Raw genomic sequence first — 26972 nt, 5'->3', positions numbered from 1 at the left:
TCATCTGCCCAGCAGTTGAGCCCCCATTCAAAGGAAGAGATAAAGACAGATTCCTTCTCTTACTCCCTGATAGATCTACAGGCCTAAAAGCAGTCAGCTTTGGGGAAAGAGAGACAAAGCCATCTCTCTACATATCCTTCAGTTTCCTCACACCCCTTTTACCTCCATATTTCCTTTCAACTTCTCACTGAAGAGACACCTCCATTCAGTGAGGAAAAACTTTGTTACCCCTTTCTACCAGTAAGAGAGGAGAGTAATCCCCTTCCACTTTCTCTCCTTTCCTCCTATTTTACACTTCCAAGCTGGGTGATCATGGGCAAGTCACTTAGACCCATTTGCTTAGTCATTGTACTTGGGTCTTAGAGTTGTTACTAGGACAGAAAATAAGTGTTTAAAAGAAAGAAAATGCCCAGTGCCTTATTCAAGGAACAATAAGGAGACTAGAGTATGTGTGGAAAGGGTTGCAAAGTGTTAAAAGACTGTATGGGGGAGAGAGAATAGGTTATGAAGAACCTTGAATAACAAACAACGGATTTTATATTTGATCCTGGAGGTGACAGGGTGTCACTAGAGCTCACATAGTCAGTAGAAGGATGATATGGTCAGAAAATCACTTTGGCCGCTAAATGGAGGATGTACTGGAATGAGGAGAGGTTTGTGGCTATTGTCAGAGTCTAGTCATGGAAATCTGTACCAGGGTGGTGGCAGGGTCAGAAGAGAGAAGATGGTACATGCTGCAAAGGTAAAATTCAAAGGCCTCAGCAACAGACTGGACATGGGGAATGAGAGGAATACAAGATGGCATTGAGGTTTCAAGCCTGAATAACTGGGAGGATAGGTAGTAAATAAGGGAAGTCTGGTGAGAAGAAAAATGATAATGAGTTCAATTTTGAATATATTGAGTTTAAGATGTATATAGGTCATCCAGTCTCGATGTCCAATAGTTGGAGCCAAATTAGTTTTGCTTTTGCTTTTAAGTTTTAAGTTTTTAAGATCAATTTTTATATCAGACACACAAGGAATCCTAAAATACAGACTGGTGGAATTCAATATCATTATTTAGTTATCCTAACATCTAAGCCTTATATATTAATTTCAACCAAATAATGTATGATCCTGTTAAACAAACTATTTACATACATATGTCTATAACAAGGTTTGCATTTTTAAGTATGAGATGGGCATATTCTTCAAAGGAAAAAAAAATAAGAAAAAAGTCACCTCTATGATGTTTTTACTTTAAATTTCACTAGCACAGACTTTCCTTTCTCTCTCCATTGTCACAGATGGAAAGTTCTATACCAAGTTGCTCTGACATATTCACACTAGCCAATTGGTTGCTATCCCAATAGCTTCCTCTTTGGCTTCTCCATCTAAAACCTCTACTCATTCAAAATTCATTCTTCATAATCTACGTAATTTTCCTATAGTGCATTTCGGACCATGTCATCATTCTTCCCCAATTCAAATTTCCAGGGCTCATATTGGTTCATTAAAAGGTGTTATTTTTACCAACTGGTTGGATACAGGAGGTGAGGATTCTAGAAGGTGTAGGGTTTCAGTTATAATGAATTATGAAGGTATTTAAGATGTATTCAAAAGCTGACTCTTATGAGCAAAGTGTTCATGGGCCAGTCTTATGGATATATTACTAATATTTCACATGATTGATTTCTGAATCTAAATTGGATGGGGTTCAAATCTTATGGAACTCAAACATCTACTATTATCTGCAGACTGGAAGGCTGGCAAGCAATTTCAATAGCTTCTTTGTAATATGAAAAACATACACTCAACATCTGAATGAGATGGTTTCAGTGTTCTGGAGGAAGAAGGACTTTCAAATGAGTTTCTTTCCTGGGCACTGGATATTAAATAGTGTTGGTATCAATTTTTTATCTTGTAATTGATTGACAATATTATGCTAATATTTCTGTCATGCCACCTGTTTGATTGATATCCCGCAACCCCACTGCTACTTTCCTTAATAAAGGCAGTTCAGCTCACTCACACTTACTCTCACCATCTGAGGAGGAGCTGACAGGTTGACCTGATGACACTATGCTAATGTCTTGTCTTTGTGTTTCTTGTTTCTCTGATTCTTCTATGTCTCCTTCTCTCTAGTCTCAAGTCCTAACCTACTGCTTTCCAGCTTCCAGTGTCCCTCCACATGTGATTCAAACCCATATGAGAATTATATGTATGAGCTTGTTCTTTACAGAAGGAAGGTGGTACCCTCAGCAGGAATGGTTGGTTGTCCTTTGTACTCAAAGTGGACCAAAATGACATCATTATTGACATCTTTTGACTCAAGAATAAATTGGATTTAAGTGAGGAAGAATGGCACAAAGTCAGCTCACTCTTCCAGAGTCATACAAGCCCAGTGGCAAGACAAAAGTCAAGATGACTGGTGATGGCCCAGGATGTGGTGGATGGCCTTGGTGTCTTTGATGTCTAACCAAGTTCTAAGGACTCTACCCAGACTTCCAGGGGTGGAGCCAAGATGATGGAGTGATCCAGAACATCTCTATGCCATCATGTGAATCCTCTCTGACCAAGATTAAAATATTGCCACAAAATGAATACAGAAGTGAAAGAACCAACAAGGAGACAGAGTGAAACAACTTTCAAGAAAAGAAAAACCCAAAAGGTAAGCAAAGAACATCAAGGGATCAAGGGCACTGTGTGTGTGTGTGTGTGTGTGTGTGTGTGTGTGTGTGTGTGTGAGAGAGAGAGAGAGAGAGAGAGAGAGAGAGAGAGAGAGAAAGAGAGAGAGAGAGAGAGAGAGAGAGAGAGAGAGAGAGAGAGAACACAGCAGAGCCAGCAAGAAGTTGTGACAAGGAGGGAAGAGCAAGCCAAGAGTAAGCCACATACCCCTAACCCACATCTGCTGACCAAGGTTCAGGAGCCTATGCACAAACCAATATCCAGACCCTGAGATTCTGCCTGGGCAAATAGTGGTACAAGCTGACCCATACCCTTTAAAATTTCAAACCTGTAGAGAAGTCTGGAGCCCCAAACCAGGGAATTCTAGTCTGGGCTTGAAATAAGGACTTAGTTTACACTTTTGTGGTTGATAGTACTAAGTACTGATCTTTTTGCTTAAAGCTCAGGGCAGAGTTCCAAGATAGGACAATCATAGGTGTGCCTGACTGGATCAAGGACGCAGCTCCTGACCTGATCAAGAACAAAGTGAGATCAAAAGCTTACACCTAAGCCTGAGGCAAAACTATCAGCATTTTTAACTTTAAACTATCAGCATCTCAAGGGTCAACTGAATAAGCAGCAGTTCTCAAAGCTCACAGCCCTCAGACCTTCAGATCATCCCTTCAAAAGACTACCTATTTAGATAGGGAAAATGAGCAAACAACTAAAAAAGCACCTAACTCTAAAAGAATTTTTACGGAGACAAAGAGCAAGGTAGTAACACAGAAGAGGACAGTGAAAGCAAAGAAAATACATGCAAAGTCAAAAAGAAAAATGTGGATTATACACAGAATCTGGAAGAACTCAAAAAAGGACTTAAAAAACAATTAAGAGAGGCAAAGGAAAAATGGGAAAGAGAAATGAAAGTGATGCAAAGAAAAGTGATCCAATTTTAAAAGGAGAACCAAAAACCAACAGAGGAAAACCAGGTCTTAAAAATCAGAATTGACCACCTAGAAACTAATGAGTTCTTGAGAAATCAAGAAACAACAAAACAGAATCAAAGGAATGAAAAAATAGAGGAAAACATGAATTCTTATTGAAAACAGCTGACCTAGGAAACAGATATAAGGAGATAATTTGAGAATTATTGGACTACCTGAAAGCCATGATCAAGAAAAAAGACCTTGAACATCATATTATATGAAATTATCAAAGATAACTACCCAGAAATCATCAAACAAGTAAATAAAATTGAAATTGAATGAATTCATCCAGAAAGAAATCTTCAAATGACAACTTCAAGGAATATAATAGCAAAATTCAAGAGCCACCAAGCCAGGGAAAAAAGACTTCAAACAGCCAGAAAGAAACCATTCAAGTACCCTGGAACTACAATCAGGATCACATAGGACCTACTGGCTTTTACATTAAAGTATTGAAAGACATGAAATATGATATTCAGGAAGGCAAAAGATTTGGGTTTGCAACCCATATTCACCTATCCAGCAAAACTGAGTATACTCTTTCAGAGGAAAAAATGAACAAGCTCAAAAAAGTAAATAAGGGCTTCTGGGTCAAGATGGCTACCAAGTAGAAGCAGAGCTCTTCTTTTCCTCTCCACTGAGAGAGAGTGCCTCAAAATGACAAAACCAAAATCAAACAAGCAAAGGAGTTCCATGGTAGGGCACAGCACAGAAGGTAAGCACAGAAGGTAGGCAAAGTTAGGGCATTCCCACGCTAAAAGGGGTGAAATTTCCCCCACCAAGGGGTCACCCCTTCCCCACTTCACCTACCTTTCCAGAGTCTAAGCGAGCACAGAACAAACTTCTACGTTCTAGAAGGGAGGCTGGCTGAGGTCAACATAGACTTAACCCTAAGAGATACTAGACTCAGAAAAAAGGGAGGCTAAGGAAACATTGAGATAGGCTGTGGAGCTTGGGGAAATGGGGTGGCTCATAGCAAATCGAAAACCAAAAAAAGCCCTCAGGATAAAAGCTCTGCAGCTCTCAACACAGAGACTTGCCAATGCTCCACGTCCAGATCTCTTCCCAGGCAATTATTAAGTTCTAAGGGGCTGGACCTGCCTATAAGAACAACAAGATTAGGGACCACAGGAAGTTGAGGAAACGTGGAAATAGAGTACCGGAGCTTGGGAGAGGGGTTGGCTCACAACAAAATGCCACAGAGAATTGAAAAAAGTCCTTGGGCTAAAACCTCTACAGCTCTCAACACAGAGACTTGACTATGGTACACACCCAGACCTCTTCCCAGGCAATCTATAAGTTCTTAAGGGCTGGACCTGACACTAAGAGCAGCTTGGACACTGCTGAGGACATAGAAAAATATTCTCAGGGCAAAAACCTCTCCAGAGCCCAATACAAAGATCACCCACATTCCTCACTTAGACATCTGACCAGGAAGGAACAAGACAATGGCCACCAATTCCCAGGAACTAAAATCCACAAACACCAAAAACAAACAAACAAACAAAAACCCAAGAAGAAAACGTTGACCTTTGATAATTATTATGCAGAAAAAACCCAGACTAAAGAAGAGACAGCAGAATGTGACAATTGAACACATCCAAACCTTTGAAAAAAAAGTGGAAATTGGTCACAAGTTCTTGAAGACATTAAATCCAAGATTGTCAGAAAAAATGGAAGAGATGTGGCAAGAAAAGTGGGAAATAGTTCAAAAAGAAAATAACAGTTTAAAAGACAGGATCTCCCACTTGGAAATTGAAGCCCAGAAATGAAATGAAACAATAAGCAAATTGAAGACCAGAAATGACCTGCTGGAAGCCATGAAAAGTAGGCTAGATCAAACTGAAAAGGGAAAATCAAAAGATCTTAGCTGAAAACCAGTCATTAAAAACTAAAATTGGGCAAGTAGAAGCCAATGATCTCACAAGACAACAAGAATTAATAAAGCAACGTCAAAAGAATGACAGATTAGAAGGCAACACAAAATATATCATTAAGAGGGTGGTTGACCTTGAAAATAGATCTCAGAGAGGCAATTCGAGGATCATAGGTCTACCTGAAAACCTGGAAACAAACAGAAACCTTGGCACCATACTACAAGAAATAATCCAAGAAAACTGCAATGAGGTTCTGCAACAAGAGGGCAAAAATAGACATTGAAAGATTCCATAGATTACCCACTACACTAAATCCTCAAAAGACAACCCCAACCCCCACCCCGGAATGTAACTGCCAAATTTAAGAGCTTCCAAGCAAAGGAGAAAATATTACAAGAAGCCAGAAAGAGATAATTCAGATATCAAGGAACACCAATTACGAATACACAGGATTTGGCAGTCTCCACACTAAAAGACTTCAAGGCTTGGAATATGATATTTCAGAAAGGCAAGAGAATTGGGTCTACAGCCAATGATCACCTACCCATCAAAATTGACTATACACTTCCAGGGGAAAGTATGGGCATTCAATAAAATAGAAGACTTCCAAATATTTGTAAAGGAAAGATCAGAACTAAACAGAAATTTTGATGTTGAAATACAAAAGCCAAGAGAAACATGAAAAAGATAAATAAGTAAGAAAGGGTTCTTTTTTCTTTTTCTTCTTCTTTTTTAAGGGCCTCAATAAGGCCAAATTGTTTATATTCTTATATGGAAAAATGTTATTTGTAACTGTTAAAAATTGTATTCACTATTATAGTAATTAGAAGAATTATTCATAGGTAGAGTTTGGGGTACTAAATGGTTTAAAATCATATATAAAAAAAGAAGAAAGAAAGAAAGAGGGAGGAAGAGAAAATGGCACTAAGAGAAACTTGAAGGAACAAGAAAATTAGGATAATCCATATTACACAAAAAGACACACGGGAGTGGGAGGGGAAGAATACAACTATAAAAAGGAGAGGAAGAGAGTGCTAAAAGGTAATACTCAAAACTTACTCTCAGTAGAATCAATTCTGAGAGGGAAGAGCATCTAGATCCACTGGGGTATTGATTTCTATCTTAGCCTATAGGGAAGTTGAGAGGGGAAAACTAAGGGAGGGGGAATGGGAAAAGGAGTTTAAAGGGGGGGGAGGGAAAGAGAGGGGAAAGGGAATTTAATAGAGTCTAAAAAAATAAAAGGGCAATAAAAAGGGAGGGGGAGAAAGGAAAGTAAAATATGGGTGGGGATTAGGGGGACTGATTAAAAAAAGAACACTGGTGTAGAAGGAAATAATGAAAGAGGAAAGGGCAGGACAAGGAGAGAAAATCAAAATGTTGGGGAATACATAGGTAGTAATTATAACTTTGAATGTGAATGGGATGAACTCACCTGTAAAATGGAAGCAAAGAGCAGAGTGGATTAGAAACCAAAATCCTACCATATGTTGTCTACAAGAAACATACATGAGGCAGGTAGATATGCATAGTGTAAAGGTAAGTGGGTGGAGCAAAATTTATTGGGTATCAACTGAGAAAAAGAAGGCAGGAGTTGCAATCATGTTATCCGACAAAGCCAAAGTAAAAATGATTTAGTTAAGATAGGGAAGGTAATTACATCCTGATGAAAGGCAGTATAGACAATGAGGAAATATCAGTACTCAACATGTATGCACCAAATGGCATAGCATCCAAATTTCTAAAGGAGAAACTAGTGGAGTTGAAGGATAAAATAGATAGAAAAACTATACTAAGGGGGAAGCTGGGCAGCTCAGTGGATTGAGAGCCAGGACTAGAGACGGGAGGTCCTAGGTTCAAATCTGGCCTCAGACACTTCCCAGCTGTGTGACCCTGGGCAAGTCACTTGACCCCCATTGCCTAGCCCTTACCACTCTTCTGCCTTGAAGCCAATACACAGTATTGACACCAAGACAGAAGGTAAGGCTTCTTAAAAATAAATAAATAAATAAATGAACTATACTAGTGGGAGACCTGAACCTTCCTCAATCACAACTAGATAAATGGAAGGAAGGAAGGAAGGAAGGAAGGAAGGAAGGAAGGAAGGAAGGAAGGGAGGAAGGGAGGAAGGGAGGAAGGGAGGAAGGGAGGAAGGGAGGAAGGAAGGAAGGAAGGAAGGAAGGAAGGAAGGAAGGAAGGAAGGAAGGAAGGAAGGAAGGGAGAGAGGGAGGGAGGGAGGGAGGGAGGGAGGAAGGGAGGAAGGGAGGAAGGAAGGAAGGAAGGAAGGAAGGAACGAAGGAACGAAGGAACGAAGGAAGGAAGAAAGGGGTAAGAGAAGTGAATGAAATCTTAGAAAAATTAGAGTAAGTAGATATATGGAGAAAACTAAATAGGGACAAAAAGGAATACACCTTCTTTTCAGTAGCACATGGTACATTCACAAAGACTGACCATGTACTAAGATATAAAAACATGGAAAACAAGTGCAAGAGCAGAAATAATAAATGCAACCTTTTCAGATAACAATGCAATAAAAAATAATAACTAGTAAGGGTACATGGAAAGGCAAATAAAAAATTAATTGGAAATGAAATAATATGATTCTCAAAAATCGGTTAAAGAACAAATCCTAGAAACAATAATTTCATTGAAGAAAATTACAATGATGAGACATTCTTTCAAAATATATGAGATACAGTCAAAGTAGTACTTAGGGGAAAATTTATACTCTTGAGTTCATATATTAACAAATCAGAGAGGGCAAAGGTCAATAAATTGGGCATGCAAATTAAAAAAACTAGAAAGTGAACAAATTAAAAATCCCCAAATGAAAACTAATTAGATATCCTAAAAATCAAAGGAGAAATTAATAAAATTGAAAGTAAAAGAACTATTGAATTAATAAACAAGACTAGAAGCTGGTACTTTGAAAAAGCTAATAAAATCGACAAAGTACTGGTCAATTTGAAGAAAACCAAATTGACAGTATCCAAGATGAAAAGGGAGACCTCACCTCTAATGAAGAGGAAATTAAGGCAATCATTAAACCAGGAATGCAAGGATGGTTCAATATCCTGAAAACCATTCACATAATTGACCATATCAATAAACAAACCAACAAAAATCACATGATTATCACAATAGATGCAGAAAAAGCCTTTTGACAAAATACACTTGTTCCTATTGAAAACACCAAAAAGCATTAGAATAGAAGGGACTTTTCTACTTTCTTTTTTTTTAATTTAATTTTTTTTTGTTTACAATACTCATTTTATTTACCTCCCTCTCCTCCACCCACCCTTCCCCGCAGCTAATGCACAATTTCATTGGGTATTACTTGTGTCCTTGATCAAAACCTATTTCAATGATGTTGTTTGCACTAGGATGTTGATTTAGTCTACATCCCCAACCATATCCCTTTGACCCATGAATTCAAGCAGTTGTTTTTCTTTGGTGTTTTTACTCCCACAGTGTTTCCTCTGGATGTGGATAGTTGTTTTTCTCGTGGTTCCTCCAAGTTGTTCAGGGTCATTGCATTGCCACTAATGGAGAAGTCCATTACATTCGATTGTATCAAAGTGTATCAGTCTCTGTGTACAATGTTTTCTGGTTCTGCTCCTCTCACTATGCATCAATTCCTGGAGGTTGTTCCAGTCCCCATGGAATTCCTCCAGTTTATTATTCTTTTGAGCACAGTAGTATTCCATCACTAATATAAACCACAATTTGTTCAGCCATTCCCCAATTGAAGGGCATCCCCTCTTTTTCCAATTTCTTGCCACCACAAAGAGTGCAGCTATGAATATTTTTGTACATGTCTTTTTTCCTTATTATCTCTTTGAGGTACAATAGAAGGGACTTTTCTAAAAATAATAAACAGTATATATTTAAAACCATCAGCAACTTTGTGGTGGCCAAAAACTGGAAAACGAGGGGATGCCCATCAATTGGGGAATGGCTAAGCAAATTGTGGTACATGTTGGTGATGGAATACTATTGTGCTAAAAGGAATAATAAAGTGGAGGAGTTCCATGGAGACTGGAACAACCTCCAGGAAGTGATGCAGAGCGAGAGGAGCAGAACCAGGAGAACATTGTACACAGAGACTAATACACTGTGGTATAATCGAACGTAATGGACGTCTCCATTAATGGCGGTGTAATGTCCCTGAACAATTTGCAGGGATCCAGGAGAAAAAAACACTATTCATAAGCAAAGGATAAACTATGGGAGTGGAAACACCGAGGAAAAGCAACTGCCTGAATACAGCGGTTGAGGGGACATGACAGAGGAGAGACTCTAAAAGAACACTCTAATGGCAAATATTATTAACAAAGCAATGGGTTCAAATCAAGAAAACATCTAATGCCCAGTGGATTTACGCGTCGGCTATGGGGGTTGGGGGGGAGGAAAAGAAAATGATCTATGTCTTTAACGAATAATGCTTGGAAATGATCAAATAAAATATATTTAAAAAAAAAAACATCAGCAAACATCATCTGCAATGGGGATAAACTAGAAATCTTCCCAATAAGATCAGGAGTGAAACAAGGATGCCCATTATCACCTTTATTATTTAACATTATACTGGAAACACTAGTAGTAGCAATTAGAGAAGAAAAAGAAATTGAAGGTATTAGAATTGACAATGAGGAGACCAAGCTATCACTCTTTGCAGATGATATGATGGTCTACTTAAAGAATCCTAGAGAATCAACTAAAAAGCTAGTGGAAATAATCAACAACTTTAGCAAAGTTGCAGGATACAAAACAAACCCACATAAGTCATCAGCATTTCTATATACTTCCAACTCATCCCAGCAGCATGAATTAGAAAGAGAAATTCCCTTTAAAATCACCATAAACAATATAAAATACTTGGGAATCTATCTGCCAAGACAAACACAGGAACTATATGAACACGACTACAAAACACTCTCCACAGAATTAAAACTAGATCTAAATAATTGGAAAAACATTAATTGCTCATGGGTAGGATGAGCTAACATAATAAAAATGATAATACTACCCAAACTAATTTATTTATTTGGTGCCATACCCATCCAACTAACAAAAAATCTTTTTTACAGAATTATAAAAAACAATAACAAAGTTTATTTGGAGGAACAAAAGATCAATAATATCAAGGAAAATAATGAAAAAAAAAGCGAAGGAAGGTAGCCTAGCAGTATCAGATCTTAAACTCTACTATAAATTAGTGATCATCAAAACCATATGGTACTGGCAAAGAGACAGAAGGGAGGATCAGTGGAACAGACTTGGGGTAAGTGACCTCAGTAAGACAGTCTATGATAAACTCAAGCTTTTGGGACAAAAATTCACTATTTGACAAAATCTGCTGGGAAAATTGGAAAACAGTATGGGAGAGATTAGGTTTAGATCAACATCTCACACCCTACTCCAAGATAAACTCAATGGGTGAATGACTTGAACATAAAGAAGAAAACAATAAGTAAGTTAGGTGAACAGAGAATAGTATACTTGTCAGATCTTTGGGAAAGATTTTAAGACCAAGCAAGAGGTAGGGAAAAAAAATCACAAAATGTAAAATAAATAATTTTGATTATATTAAATTAAAAAGGTTTTGTACAAATAAAACCAATACAACTAAAATGAGAAGGAAAGCAATAAATTGGGGGGAAATCTTCATAACAAAAATCTCTGACAAAGGTCTAATTACTCAAATTTATAAGGAGCTAAATCAATTGTACAAAAAAATCAAGCCATTCCCCAATTGATAAATGGGCAAGGGACATGAATAGGCAATTTTCAGATAAAGACATCAAAACTATCAATAAACACATGAAAAAGTATTCTAAATCTCTTATAATCAGAGAGATGCAAATCAAAACAACTCTGAGGTATCACCTCACACGTAGCAGATTGGCCAACATGATAGCAATGGAAAGTAATGAATGCTGGAGGGGATGTGGCAAAGTAGGGACCTTAATCCATTGCTGGTGGAGTTCTGAAATGATCCAACCATTCTGGAGGGCAATTTTGAACTATTCCCAAAGGGCGCTAAAACACACTCTGCCCTTCGATTCAGCCATAGCACTGTTGGGTTTGTACCCTAAAGAGATAATAAGGAAAAAGACTTGTTCAAGAATATTCATAGCTGCGCTCTTTGTGGTGGCAAAAAATTGGAAAATGAGGGGATGCCCTTAAATTGGGGAATGGCTGAACAAATTGTGGTATCTGTTGGTGATGGAATACTATTGTGCTCAAAGAAATAATAAAGTGGAGGAATTCTATGTGAACTGGAATGATCTCCAGGAACTGAGCCAGAGTGAAAGGAACAGAACCAGGAGAACATAGTACACAGAGACTAATACACTGTGGTAAAATAAAACGTAATGGACTTCTCTACTAGCAGCAATGCAATGATCCAGAACTATTCAGAGGGACATATGAGAAAGAACACTGTCCACATCCAGAGGAAGAACTGTGGGAAAAGAAACACAGAAAAAAAAAATCACTGCTTGATCACACTGGTTGATGGTGCAATAACTGGGAAAATAGACTCCAAATGATCATCCTAGTGCAAATATTAATAATATGGAAATCGCTCTTGATCAATGACATGTTAAACCCAGTGGAATTGTGCATCAGATTTGGGAAGGGGGTGGAGGGAGGAGAGGGAAAGAACATGAGTCTTGTAACCATAGAAAAATATTCTAAATCATCTAATTAAATAAAAAAAATTTTTAAAAAGGTAAATAAGAAAGAGAAAAATTTAAGGGAAGATAGAGAAGATAGAAGGAATTTACTAAGGATTCTATAGGGCCTGCTTTCACTGCCTTCATGGTTGTTGGAGTAACCTGTTCTCATCTATCCTTTCCACAGGAAGAATTTGTCACATATCTGGGGTAGATACCTCCCTAACTCATTAAGAGGTCTGAGGCTTGTTGATTACCCTCAATCTGGTTAAATCCACTTGACAAGATAGTTTATCAAAGTGTGGCTGCTGCAAATGCTACAATTTCTTGGAATCACAGATGAGAATAGGTGGCAGATAGATATCAAAAGAGGATTAGCAGCCCTGAAAAGGGCTCAGCAAGACCTTGTACCAGGGGTACTAGTCTTCCCTGAATACTCTATACATTTCTACAGAAATGAGGAAGTTTGGAAGAGGGCTGGGTTTGGTGGGGAAAAATAAGGGATTCTGTTTTAGTCATGCCCAATTTGAGAAGCTTATGGAATCTTCCAGTTTTGATGATCAGAAATTTGGTGTTGAGGGAGAAGAGCTTGAGAACTAGACATGTCAGCCTGGGAGTCATCTGTAAAGAGGTGATAACTAGTAGAAGCTGACAGGGTCACCAAATGAGAGATTAAGAAGGCCCAAAATAAATTCTTTGGGATTATGCACATTTAAGAGGCATTTTATGAATGAGGTCTAGCAAAAGAAACTGAGAAGGCACAGCCAGACAGGTAGAAAAAAGAGAGCAGTATCACAAAAACTTAAGAAAAGAAGATTATCCAGGAGAGCCAGTGCCAACTCCTGAAGAATAATCAAGTGTGAGAAATGAAAAAAAAAACTATTAAAATGCCAATTAAAAAATTTCTTTTAAAAATTTCCCTATTTAATAAGCATTTTGCTTCTCTCCCTTCTAATCTCCAACCTGGAAAAAGAAAAAAGAAAAGCAGAACCTCTTTAAAATATTCATTGTCAAATCATCTAATTAACCAGGTCCCCACATCTAGTTCTCATTCTGCATACTTCTATCTATCACCTCTGATAAGAGGAAGATAGCATTCCAGGATGGGCTGGTACTGCTAATTTTGAAGAGAACAGGTTCAGTGCTGAGGTCAGAAGCCAGACTGACAATTGAAAGTGAGAAAGGAAATGGAGGCAACAATTTAATATCAGAAAAAGCTATCTATAATTATCAATATAAAATAATACCACATGAATGACCTTCATTAAAAACTTCTCAAGGAGGCATAAAAGGCCAATGCATTACTGGTGAGCAGGAAAATGTTCTCTACCAAGATGAACGAGGGGCCAATATAGCTGAAGAACAGGGGAAATAAGGTGGTCTAAGTGGAAAGAGTGCCTAGGTTGGAGTCAGGAAGACTCATCTTGCTGACTTCAAATCCAGCCTCAGAAACTTAATCGCTGGGTGATCTTGGGCAAGTCACTTAGCTGTTTACCTTAGTTTCCTCATCTATAAAATGAAGTGGAGGAGATGGCAAACCACTCATGTCTTTGTCAAGAAAACCCCAAATGCAGCCATGAAGAGTGAAGTATGACCAAAAATGACTAAATTACAATCTATCACAATCTGGTAAGCTTTGTCTGGATCAAAAATATACTAAACTTTATGAATATACTAAGATGATAAAGAATTTCATATTTCCAACCTCCACCATCATGAGAAAATGTTTTAGAAAAACTGTCTCCATTCATCCTGTATAATGTTCTTTATCAGAGAAAACAATCCAAACAGTTTTAGTATTGGATTTAATTTCAATAAAGGGCCCAGGTGTGAGAAACGGACTTCTTCCCACCTCAAATGAAAAGGAAAAGCTTTAAACGTGTGTTAGACAAATTTGAGCAATTGGTTGATTCAGGACTGTAACTAACACACTTCTCAGAGGGGGATAGTATCAACCTGTATTAGTGACAAATTTTTTTTTTAAGTTTATTTGAGCATGAGGATGGTTTATTCACATTACTTTATTTATACCCAGGTGGCTGGGTTAGTCTAACCACAAAGAAGCCGTTATCAGTTAGAATTACATCTGGAGTGGCAGTAACTTTACACTTAAATACCCTGGACTCTTGTCTATACCATAATTTAAGCTAAAATACTGACCATTGATCTTAAAAACATCATAAATCTTAAAAACAAAAGGCCTCAAATCACAGTTAATATCTACAGCTAGTATCTCCAATCTAAATGAACAGAGGCTTTAACAAAATCATGTGAAATTAAATAAAATAATTTGATGGGTAGTGAGAATACACAAGAAACAGAATGAGTTTTGAAATCCTACCTGGATTTAGCTGCTTGGCCTTGAACCCACTGCTAGCCTACTCTGGCATTAGGCCTAAAAATAATCTCTGGAATAGAAAGCCAGCCAGAGAAGCAGCATGGAAAGGTACAGGTTGATCTTAATATACTTTAAAAAAGAAAGCTGTTATAGAAAACGATAATTTGTAGTTCAACACTATATGCAAAAAATAAATAAATAGGGGGCAGCTGGATAGCTCAGTGGATTGAGAGCCAGGCCTAGAGAAAGGAGGTCCTGGATTCAAACCTGGCCTCAGACACTTCCCAGCTGTGTGACCCTGGGTAAGTCCTTTAACCCCCATTGCCTAGCCTTCACCACTCTTTTGCCTAGGAACCAATACACTGTATTGATTCCAAGATGGAAGTTAAAGGTTTAAAAAAAATAAAAATAATCTCTCACCCCACCCCTCATTCCTTTTCTAATAGGAGAGTACCAAGTGGTGGCGCAGTTCTCCACTTTTGTTTTACATTGACTTAAATATTTCATAAATGCTTACAAAACATAAAAGCTACTAAACAAGCACCATTCCTCTGGCTCCCTTACCATTATGGTAACTTTTACTCCTTGCTAATTCTTTGACAGCCCCATCCATTGTGGGTATTTCAACAGGGCAGCCCTAGTCCTCCATTCATTCACTCAAGGATCATTTATTAAGTACCTACTGTTTGCTAGGCATATTGCCCGGCACAATAAATGATTATTAGTAATTCTATTTGTAGGAGGCTTTGGGGCTCAGCTTATAGCAGTGCTATGATACTTCCTGAAAGTCACCCTTCAGGGGTGGCTAGGTGGCTCAGTAGATAGCCAGGCCTAAAGACAAGAGGTCCTAAATTCAAATCAGACCTCAGGTACATCTTAGCCCTGTGATCTTGGATAAGTCACTTAACCCGATGCCTAGTCCTTTTCCTGCCTTGGAACCCATATACAGTATTGATTCTAAGACAGAAGGTAAGGGTTTAAAAAAATAAACCACCATCTCTACCCTAAAAGGATTTTGTCCAGATCTCTCCACTGCTTTGCCCCACCTACCTTTCCTCTACCTTTATAGTATTTCCTTTACCAGTAGGTTAAATCAACATTTAGCTACCACGTGCTAAGTCACCATGGACAGACAAAGAAATGAAGCAGCCCCCACCCTCAAGGAGCTTACATCCTAGAAATTTTTACCTACTTCTAGAACATAAACTCCTTGGAAACAGACACAATGTCCCTTTTCTTGTTTGAATCCTCGGCACAGTGTACACTGCACACAGTGGATACTTTAATAATAAATGTTTGTTGTATCCAATTTTAAATGATTGAAGGGAGGGAGAGAGCCTGCTAAGGAAGTAGGAAATCTGATGTAGCCCCAGTGGTAGGGAAATGAGGTGTGGTACTGTTCAGAAAAATACATTCACATATGGCATTTCTACACTTTATACAAGCTGTGACCTCGGGCAAATTTCAATTTGAGTCAGTTTCCTTATCTGTAAAATGCAGACAGTAGGCACTTAAATGCTTAAATGGCTGACTTCGATGCCTACCATTTTGGTAGTGAAAAACAATGAGGCAAAAGACAACCACATAAAAGGTTTTTGAGGAAAAGGGAAGGATCCGGGAAAGAGAAACAGGAGGGGAGGAAGAGAGGGAAGAGGGGGAGAAAAAGGGACGTAGAGAAGGAAATAAGAGGGGAGGAGGAGGGAGAAAATAGGGGTAGGAGAAAAAATAAGAGGAGTGGAAGGAGAGGACGAGGGGGGGTAAGAAGAAAAGGAAATAAAGGAAGAGAGGTAAGGGGAGGAGAAAAGGGGAAGGAGGAACAGAAAGAGAGGGGAGAAGAAAGAAGAGGAAGGAGAGAAGGGGGAAGTACAGCGAGGGGAGAGAGAAAGAAGAGCAGGAGTAGGAAGAGAATGAAATAAAGGAAGACGGGTTTTGGGGAAGAGGAGGTAGAGCAGGGGAAGCAATAGGAGGAAGAGGTGGAGATATAAGAGGGGAGCACGGAGGAAGGGGAGGAGATAGAGGTGGGGGTGGGGGAGAAGCGGGTGACAACAGCAGCAGGAGGCGGAGGAAGAGGCGCCAGAGAAGGCAGGGCGCATCAGCAACAGGAGACGGGACACGGGGCGGCAGCAGCTAGAAAGGCCAGAAGAGGCTGGCAGGCACCAGCCCGGGAGAAGCAGAGCCGGGCCGGACCACCACGCCAGGGCCAAGCTCGTAGCGGGGGCCGCCCACGTGGCCCCACTCCCGCCACCCGCCAGTCACCGGCGCTTACCATGACTCTGGCGGCGGTGTTCCCCAACTGGTGACGAGGCGAGTGGAGGAGGCGAAGGGAGGCGGGGCCGGTGGGGAAGGAGACGCGGGTTTGATTTTGGCGCCGGCGCCGCCCCCAGGGCTGGGGCGGGGGCCCAGTAACGGGAGAAGCAGCGACCCCTGGTGGCACTCGGCTATAGAGAGGAGGAGGACAGCCCTGCCCTCCTTTCCCCATTCTTATCCAACGTCTGTGTGCCAGGCACCGTGCCAACAGTTGAGGGTGCAAAGAAAGACAGCCCCTGCCCTCAAGAAGCTGTCAGCCCGACGACTGCCCCTCTCCCTGCTTTCTCTAGCTCGGGCTTCTTGTCCTGGGCTCCTTGGGAGAGTTTTCAGGGCATCCTTTTAATTTGGAGAGAGGTGGGTAGAATTACATTTTTATTGTCCCTAGCCTCTAACTGAAACTTCTCCTTTCCTCCTATCATGAATGTAGGCAATAACACATTGTCTTGAGAATGGGTCTGCAAGCTTCCCCACTCTCCCAAAGGAGTTATCTCCTTTCTACTCTTGGTTCTGCATCAGCATTTAACTGTCTCTTTTATCTCTTCTCCGTACCATCTCTCCATCTGTCTGTTTCCGTATCTCTTTCATTCCTTGTCTCTTTCATTTCCTCTGTTCTCCCTTAACTCTGCTCTTAATTTCTTGTTGTCTCTCTCCCTGCCTTTTCTGTCTCTAAAATCCTTTCTTCTGGATTCCTTCTCTTTAATCTGTCTCCTTTCAATTCCTCTGTCTACCCTCTCTTTTCTGTCTCTTCCATTTTTTACCAGCCCTTCTTTTTTTTCTCCCTCCCCCCCTCCTGTCTATCCCTCCCCCCACTTCTTCCAGACTCCTTTTTCTAGCTCTTTCCTTTCCAGGTCTTTTCTTTCCCTAACTTTCTCCTCTTTTTTTTTTTCTTTTTAGCTCCTCCATTCTCTGACTGCATTTCCTTTCTATTTCTGGCATTGTCTCTGTCTCTCTCCTCCATTATATGAATGAGAGAAATTAGGAAACTGAGGCTTTCTGCCTAGTGCCTTTCCTTCTTTCGGCCAAAATGAGTTCCTCTGGAACTCACTTGAAAGGGTTTAGTCATGACCTTTCTCTGAGCTCTATGGACCCCTGACTGAATAGAAGAAGCCTCCTTCTAGTCATGCCCTGCTCTGTTCAGGACTCCCTTCTATCAAATGAGATGATATTTGTAAAGTGCTTAGCACAGATCCTGGATAGTGGGCACTTAATAAATGCTAGCCACCCTCAGTCCCTTCCCCATGGCATTTATAGATCCCTTGCTGCTTTTCCTGTCTTCCATTCCTTCTCTCTCTCCCCATCTTTGCCTGATTCGTCCTGTCTCACATACTCATATGGATCTGTGATTTCATCATTTCCTCTAACAGTGCAGATATCACAACCCAAAATATGCCAGAAGAGGCCACTCAGTCTGTAAATGGCCATCTTCTCTTCCTGTCATACCATTCCTTCATGATGTCCTTCATTATGTTTTGTTAGCATTCCTAAGTGGTTATACAATGTAGGCTGTTCATACCCAACACAAAACTGTCCTTTACTGTCTACTGCTTTTTGTCTTTAGTTTCAGGAAGCAGTGATGTTCCATTACTCACTGTCATATAGCAACACTGGGAAACATTAGTGTTAAAAACAATGAACCACTGCATTTGTAACAAGTGGTATAACTCTACACACTGGTGTAGCGAGCCCTCACCTCTCACATGGACCTGTAGACTCACTCTCTGGGCTGTTGTACTCACACTTAAGGTTCCTATAGACAGACCACCCCTACAATGTTGCATTCAAATTCTCTCAAGGTCCTAGCCGTAATTCTGTTGAGTGGGAATGCACTCCCCTCTACTCACATATATATCCTCGTGGATATATTTCAATTTACATAAACCAACCACTCATAATCAGGACACCTAGATTTTAAGCAAAATAATTTGCTTAATAACAAGGCAAAAGAAATAGTAACAGTATCAAGGACACATTAAAAACAATCCAGGATGAAGCCTGGGTCACGATTTCCCACCAATGCACCCAGTTTCTATAAGGGAGAGTAAACATACATTTACAGGAAACCTAATAGGAAAGCACATGATGGAGGAAACCCAGATGGCTCATCGAAACTCACAACTCAAGACTGCAGACTTTGGTGTCATTGGATGCTGTATTGTCCAATCAGAATAGCGCATGTAGCAAATAATTTGAGTAGACCCTGAGCAAAGTGAAACGAGTCAAATCAGCTGTTCTTATACAGCAAAGCAACAGCCGTACCAGTTATTCCCCACTCTGCTTTTCTCTCTTGTAACAAAGAGGGGCAGAAGAGAGGTAGTAGCACTGGAGGACAATAGGTGGCGCTACAGTCCTTAGTCAACCAATCGGGAACACCCCCCCCCCAAAGCGGACTGCTGCTGTTAGTTTCTTCAAATAAACTGCTTTGGGCCCCCTGCTGTTTCTCTTGTAAATCTTTTCACCCGCCTTCCAGCCCCTCCCCCAAGCCATTAAGAAGGCATACCTTTTATACATGTGAAGACATGCAAAACATTTGTGCATTGGACATGTTGAAAAAAAGAAAGTGAAAAAACTATGTTTCAATCTCCATTCAGAGTCCATGGTTCTTTCTCTGGAAGTGGATAGGTAACTTTTTTCATTGAAAGTCCTTTGGAATTGTGGATCCTTGAATTGATCAGAGTAGCTCAGTCTTCCATAGTTGAATACCATTACCATATTGCTGTTACCATGTACAATGTTCTACTGGTTCCCCCTGCTGTTTTTCCTCTTTCAGGTTATAGAGTCTTCAGTGTCAGCTTTCTTTCCTTATCCCTTTTATCTCTTATACCTTTAAATGTCTTTAATCAGATATCAGTGACATCTTTCATTTAAAAATAACTTCCCTAATTTCTCCAAAGAAATCAAGTCTTTTAAAAATTTTTACCTGTCTCCAAATAAGTATATGATTTCTCATTTCTTTAGTTTTACCTTTTTTTAGTTATAAAACACTTGAGAGACCATAATGCTGTATCTCTATAAAGTTCTCAACAAACCAAATGACTGCTATGTTTTATCTGTAGAGTTGTTAGAAATAAAGAAATCTCTGGGCCATAATTCTGTGCTGAAGATCCAAACTTCAATTGTGGAAAATTAAAGCTGCAGATCTTACCGCTCCCAGTTTGTAATAAGAACCCAGATAGTTGTTCTATAGAATGTTTGATTGGTTTTTGATAGCTAATTAGAATATCATTAACATGTCAGAACGTATAGATGTTAAGAAATATACAATGGGGTGTGATAACAAGGATTTGAAATTTTTGCTACGTAGTCCTACAAGGTTAACTACCCCACGTAAGTCAGAGCTACCATTCTTGGCCACATTCGTTGCTATAATATTCTAATATACCAAACTATACCCTTTCTAATATGATGGTTAATATTCTATTATTATAATTAATGTCTTATATACAGTTTAATAAGTGGGTCTAATTCTTTCCAAAACTTAGTAATTGCAGTTATTTATTTAAAATGTTATATGTGATCACTCTGTTCATAATCAATAACATAAAAACAATAGAACAATTTTCCTTTCAACATACCCTCTCTGCTACCTTCCTAGAGAAAGAGGAATATCTTCAGGTTCAAAGGTACAGTCAGAGGGAACCCGCTGCTAAAATTAGAGTTCACAAGATCCCATCCGGGAGTTTATCTTTTATAGTAAGCCAGCATTCACAATATGCTCAAAGCAAAGACATTTACTAAAATGGCACAGTAAAGCACATAGCTTGAAAATATTCCCCCAGTGAACCTTTGGTGCATTCTCCCACAAACACCACGAAGGTGAGTGGGAAGAAGACATCTAGAATGTAGTGTAGGTGGTGAGGTTCACAGGTGTGGACAGAAGAACTCATAGCACTGATTCTGCAGGTCCCCCATGCATGCCCTTTCTTTTTCACAGTATTCGCTTTGCTCCCATGTGGGTGCATCTTCTCTGATGCAAGTTACTCAGCTGGGTTCCATAAGCCTACTCCTCTGGGTAGTCCGACCCAACCACCAGAGCTAGTTCTCTCTTGAGTCCATAGCTGGCTCTCTTCTTGGTTGCCAGAGGTCTTGGTTCCTCAAGCAACTTTTTGGCTGTACTTCATTTGACTCTGTTGGAGTCATTCTCGCTGAGTGAATAGCTCTGGTAGGAGATGCCATGACCAATGCTGGGGAAAAGGAGAGAGAAATCTCTAGTGAATAGTAATTCCTTCCCTGCCTAGTCTCTTCTTGATGGGTTGCTCCTTTGTAGATTGATTGTAGAACTAGCTACCTTCCCCCACCTCCTTCTTCTAGGCAATTGGAGTTCACAGCTAGGAAGCGTCTGAGCTTAGATTTGAACCCAGAACTTCCCATTTCCAAATGTGGCTGTCTATGCACTGAGCTACCTAGTTGCTCCCACACTTGTTTTTTGTTTTATTTTTAGGGTGACCAGGGACTTGTTGAATCTTCAACCACCTACAATGATTGTTGGTCCTTTCAAACTCAATCTAGGAGCTTTCTCAACACTTTAGAAAGTAGGGTGCAGCTGGGTAGCTCAGTGGATGGAGAGCCAGGCCTAGAGATGGGACGTCCTGGGTTCAAATCTGGCCTTAGACACTTCCCAGCTGTGTGACCCTGGGCAAGTCACTTGACCCCCATTGCCTAGTCCTTACCACTCTTCTGCCTTGGAGCCAATACACAGTATTGACTCCAAGATGGAAGGTAAGGGTTTAAATTCAAAAACAAAAACAAAAACCCACACACTTTAGAAAGTGTTAGTTAACTTTCCCTAGTGAAAAGATAGTGTCTTTAAAGCAGTATGATTAGAGGGGGAACCTGGAACACCAAAGGAGTAGAACGTGTTGAACAGATCCTTCCAAGAAAGTGACCTTGTTATCATTCTTCCTTTTGTGTTGAATATTTCAAAACTATAAAAAACTGCCCGCACTTTTGTCATTTTGGTTGGCTATTTTTCTTCTCTCTTCTTTCAAAGTTATTATGAAATATAAATATTAATTGGAAACTATTTCATACAAAGCTCCTGACCCAAGAAGAAACTTGTCTCTCTCCCCAAAATTGTACACAAACTAAATAAAAATAGCTGACAGATTTCAGCCAAAACACAGGGGGAAACTTATTTCTTCCACACTTAAAATGAAGGGGTTGTAATAAATCTTTTTTTTTTAACCCTTACCTTCTATTTTAGAATTATTGCTGTGTATTGGTTCCAAGGTAGAAGAGTTGTGCAAGCTAGGCAGTGGTGGTTAAGTAATTTGCCTTGGGTCACACAGCTATGAAGTATCTGAAGTGAGATTTGAACCCAGGACTTCTTGTCTCTAGGTTTGGCTCTCCCATTGAGTCACTTAGCTGGCCCCTAATAAACCATTTTATCTATTCCTTGAGGAAGAAATTGATTTATACTCTGAAATTCCTTCTTTGATAAGGAGTAACCTTCATTTCTTCATAATGTATACTTTTGCCTTTCATCCTCTATACTTATAGGTCAGAAGTCTCTGATGGAAAATATCCAGGCTTACTGGATGAAAGCACCAAATCTGGCTAGAGTTTTGGACCACAGTGTTGGGAAGTCTGCCGTGTACTCAGCTTTTTCTAGGTGTGGATTTCCTTGATTATATAAGATCTCACCAAAATTTGACAATATTTGGAACTCCTGATTTTGAGTTTTCTATCAGTTTCATGCAAAGCAGGTGAGAATCAGGAGATCCTGAGTCATAAGTAGCAATTTTTGCATTCAGAGCTGGTGGCCAGAAATATACCCTCAATTCAGCTGGAAGATGGGCAGAGACTAGAACATTGCAAAGCCACTTCTTGGTAGGACAGTGGAGAAGGAATTCACCTAGGGGTTTGGCCATGGCAATTGTAGAGGGTGGATGGGATTTTGAAGTCATTTCTCAGCTTCTTATTTCAATTCATTAGTGTTGCTGAACTCAATTGTTTATGCTGCTGAAGTACTAAAAGTGCTCAGGGTCCCTCTAAATTTTTGTACCCTAGAGACAGCCTCAGCTATCTTGCCCTAATTCTGTCTCAAAGGGCCTCAGTTTCCTCAACTGTAAAATGATTGGTCTCTATAACCTCTAAATTTTCTTCCTTTCAGCCCTAAATTTTAGGGCTGATTATGCTCTAGGTCCTCAAGGTTGGCACAAATCCGTATTCTTCCTCCCTTCTGGTAATAATGGGTACTAAGCAACCCTTTTGCAAGTCAGTGAACTTTGAATAGGGAAGGAGACAGTATTGTTAGTAGTCTTAAAATAGCATAACAGATCACTTCTAATAAGAACATTTTGAAAGGCTTAATAATATTTTATTAATCAGTGCCAGAGAATTTTTACATCATAATATGCTGGTTTTTGTCTTTTTATTATTTTATCTAATTTAAACAAGTAGATATAATACAACAGAAAGATCAGATAATAACTGTTTGTTTCCAGAAAGCATACAAAGGGATAGGGAAGGGGAGAATTATGGGAAGGACAGAAAAGGCCTAGAATGGTGTTAGTGCTTTGGGCATGAAAGCATGGCAATCAAAGAGTAAGGATCATAAGGATTGCTACTTGTCTTTTTTTTTTTAAAGCCTTAACCTTCTCTCTTAAAATCAATACTGTGTATCAATTCCAAGGCAGAAGAGTGGTAAAGACTAGGAAATGGAGGTTAAGTGATTTGCTCAGGGTCACACAACTAGGAAGTATCTGAGGTCAAATTTGAACCCAGGATTTCTCATCTCTAGGCTTGACTCTCAAACCACTGAGCTACCTAGCTTCCCCCTGTTCTACTGCCTCCTAAGGTAAATAAGTTTCAGTTCACAGGTTTATAGATTTAGAATTAGAAGGAATCTTAGAGCACAGCTAGGTCAATCCCTTTACTTTTAGATGAGAAAATAGAGAATGAATGAGGAAATGAGTTATCCAAGGTCACACCAGAATTCAAACCTATCCTACCTCTAAAATTCTAGCATCTTCAGATATGATTGGATAGCACTGCTCTAGTTGCTAATATATTAGTCCTACCGTACTTTCCCAGAATAATCTACCTAGAGCACCAGTCTGATCTTGCTTAAAAAATGCCTCCTGATTCTTTACTCTTCATATAAGATACAAAACTAGCCTAGGACTCAAGGACTCCAAGAATGTGTTTCTAACCTACCTTTGTAACCATATTTCCTGTTACCCCTCTTTATACACTCTGTGTCCCATCGAAACTGGATGACTAATTATTCCCTGAACTCAATAATCCATCACCCACTTCTATAAACTCAAACTGTCCTCTGCTTCATGCTTAGTATATACTCCCTAGATATTTACCCTGTCCTTTCGCAATTTTTATTTGAAAAAATAAAAATATCATCTCTAGTTTCTACTAGATGGATTTCTACTGTATTGATTCTGGGATGTCATTGATTTTATGCTGTATTGATGTTCACAATTTAGTCTGCATCTGCGTAAAGCCACCTTTCTACATCCTTAAGTTGAGCCCAAGAATTTAGCTTTTCCTCTGAGTTAGTTTAAAAGAAAGTTATCTTTCATGCTGGCATCCCCTGGGATGCTTTCTGGATGTTTGTTAAGCCCCACAGATTACTATCTCCAAAATATATGTTGTCTGTCCTTGCCCATCTTTGTGTAGTTAAGGGAATTTGGATCTCTTCTAAGAAAATAGCAAGTTTGACAGTCATGATCCCCTAGCAAAGACTTCAAGGCAGAAATGGGTTCCATAAAGTAATTAACATTCCTTAATTTTTAGAGAGAGATGGGATTAACCTCACCTGAATTTGAGCCCATCTTTTTCATAAAGCCAATCAATATTCCTGCTCTAGTCCTACAACCTATTACCTTTTCTCCATGCTTACAAGACCCCTTCTTCACTGCATGCCAATAAAGAGGGTCCCTTCCTTCTCTTGGAGTCACTGGCTTTGTTGAGGTTGCCAGGCTGACCAGCTTTGCTAATGGCTATATGTGTCACTGTTAATAAACCGATCTTGTTTGGAGTCTGTACCTCAGCCTGCCTTTATTAAATTTACTCCAGATAGTTCTTGATTCCTCCACTAGTCATCGGTTACTCTTTTCTCTGTCTCTCTCCTCAGTTTACCAGATATTTATCTTTTTAGGTAATCTGGGGTTCTCTGGGCATGCCCAGGTCACCCAACAAGGAGCCCACTGTATCCCCTGCCTAAAGATGGTGCAAGACCAAGCCAGGCACTCTTTCTGCCATTTTCTTATCAACTGCACCCAAAGGCAAAGACCTCAGTTCACCCACAGCACAGATGCCAAGAACTGAACTGCTGAGAAACCTTCCTCCCTTGCTCCTCTTTTACCTGGCTCTGAGCAATAGGCCTGGGGGGTGGGGGGGTTTGTTTCTGTTCTGTGTTGTTGTCCTCTTTAGTTTCAGGTGCAAGAGGTGATCATCATGGACAGAGCGGTTGAGCCATGGCAACCTTTGAGCTCAGATTGTAGTGGGGATGGTGTCACTACCAAGCTGGGCATGGATGTTCTGAGCCGTCAAGGTGCCTGAAACTTGGGGCAGGGTATTGAGGCTTGGAACTGGGCCTGGGCTCCATGGGAACTGAGCTGAAATATGAACTTAATTCCCTTCCCCTCCTCAGAGACTGAAGGGGTAGAAGAAGGAGAAGGGATTACGCCTCCCATATATTGAGAGAGTGTTTGTGACTGAACCTGATGAAGAAAATATTTCTGGGGGGCAACTAAATGACTCAATGGATTGAGAGCCAGGCCTAGAGATGGGAGGTCTTGGGTTCAAATTTTACCTCAGACACTTCCCAGCTGTGTGACCCTGGGCAAGTCACTTAACCCCTATTGCCTAGCCCTTACCACTTTTATGTCTTGGAGCCAATACACAGTATTGACTCCAAGACTGAAGGTAAGAGTTATTTTTTAAAAAAAGAAAATATTTCTGTGTAAAAGTTAATATTTTAGTGGCTAATAGAACTGGACTGCAGGGGACTACACCTACTACATTTAGGGAAAAACCATAGTTGGAGGCTGGAGACTTTGAGGGGGCTGAAAGCCCCTGGGGGTGGCCTAAAATTCCACACCCCTGACCTTCAGGTACAAGAGGCAAGGGCAACCTGTGTTACATACATAAGAACTGAATTCCATGCTCCCCACTGTAGAAGGTTGAGTGCAGATTGTTGCAGACATTAAGTGATGAATAGACATTTGTTGAATTGAATTAAAACTTCCTTCGCCCCCATCAAGGCATCTATGGAATCTCAATTTGGGGTATGTGCTTTTGGTAATAAAAGTGACTGACAAAGCTGTGATCACTAATACTGTGCTACAAGATGATGCTTTAAAATGTATATTACTTTCCCAAATTCTTGTGTGGTTTTTCAGTTGTTGAACTCTTTGTGATCCCATCTGGAGTTTTTTTTTTTTTTTAAGAAAAGATGCCGGAGTGGTTTGCCATTTCCTTCCAGATGAGGAAACTGAGGCAAATAGGATTAAGTGACTTGGTCAGGGTCACACAGCTAGTAAGTGTCTGAGGTCATATTTGAACTCATGTAGATGAATCTTCCTGATTCCAGGCCTGGCACCCTATTAACTATGGCACCTACTTGCCCTGTTGAAAAACAAAACAAAAACCCCTCATTTCCTCCAAATTTTAATTTGATAATAGCTAGCATTTATGATGCATTTTAAGGTTTGTAAAGCACTTTATACTTTATTTCACTTGATCCTTCCAACAACTCTTCAAAGCATGTGCTACTTTTATCCTTATTTTTACAGGTGAGGAAACTGGGGCAAATAGAGGTTAAATGACTAGCCCTTGGTCACAACTATCAGATGTTTGAAGCTGTGCTTGTACTCAGGACTAACAGATTCCAGGCAGGTCTAATACTCTATCCACTTTGACCTCCTAATTTAGTAAAGAGTCATGGTCCTGTTCATGCAGTCATTAAGAGAGAATAGACGGTCCTGTCCTAGACTGTCGGCCAGTTCCAGGGAAATAACCTTTCAATGAGAATATGGGCTACTGAGAAAGAGCAGGGCTGGCTCCTGCCTCTGGACGGAAACAAAAAAAAAAAGATGACTGAGTGAAAAGGTTGCTCTATTTTGGCAGGAGAGGCACATTTTTTAATTTCTTCAATAAGAAGTTCAGCTGGTTAGTTTCATTT

The 26972-nt window shown here is 39.8% G+C and overlaps 1 protein-coding gene across 3 annotated transcripts in view; it reads right to left on the bottom strand.

Annotated features, from left to right (window-relative positions):
* MND1 (meiotic nuclear divisions 1) overlaps positions 1 to 18968 on the bottom strand; it is a 144913-nt gene extending 125945 nt beyond the window's left edge. For 2 of the 3 annotated variants that reach the window (XM_001375843.4, XM_056802779.1), the window contains exon 1: positions 16791 to 16982. In XM_001375843.4, coding sequence (XP_001375880.2) covers positions 16791 to 16793 — 3 coding nt within the window. In that variant the 5' untranslated portion in view covers positions 16794 to 16982. Of the gene's footprint in view, positions 1 to 16790; positions 16983 to 18944 lie in introns of those variants that run through there. The other variant, XM_056802778.1, reaches the window with a different exon arrangement.
* Between the last annotated feature and the right edge of the window lie 8004 nt (positions 18969 to 26972).

Source organism: Monodelphis domestica, chromosome 6 (genome assembly GCF_027887165.1).
Source record: "Monodelphis domestica isolate mMonDom1 chromosome 6, mMonDom1.pri, whole genome shotgun sequence".
In the NCBI taxonomy this organism is placed as follows: Eukaryota; Metazoa; Chordata; class Mammalia; order Didelphimorphia; family Didelphidae; genus Monodelphis; species Monodelphis domestica.
The sequence above is the reverse complement of the archived record's forward strand: the minus strand, read 5'-3'. Positions and strand labels throughout refer to the sequence as shown.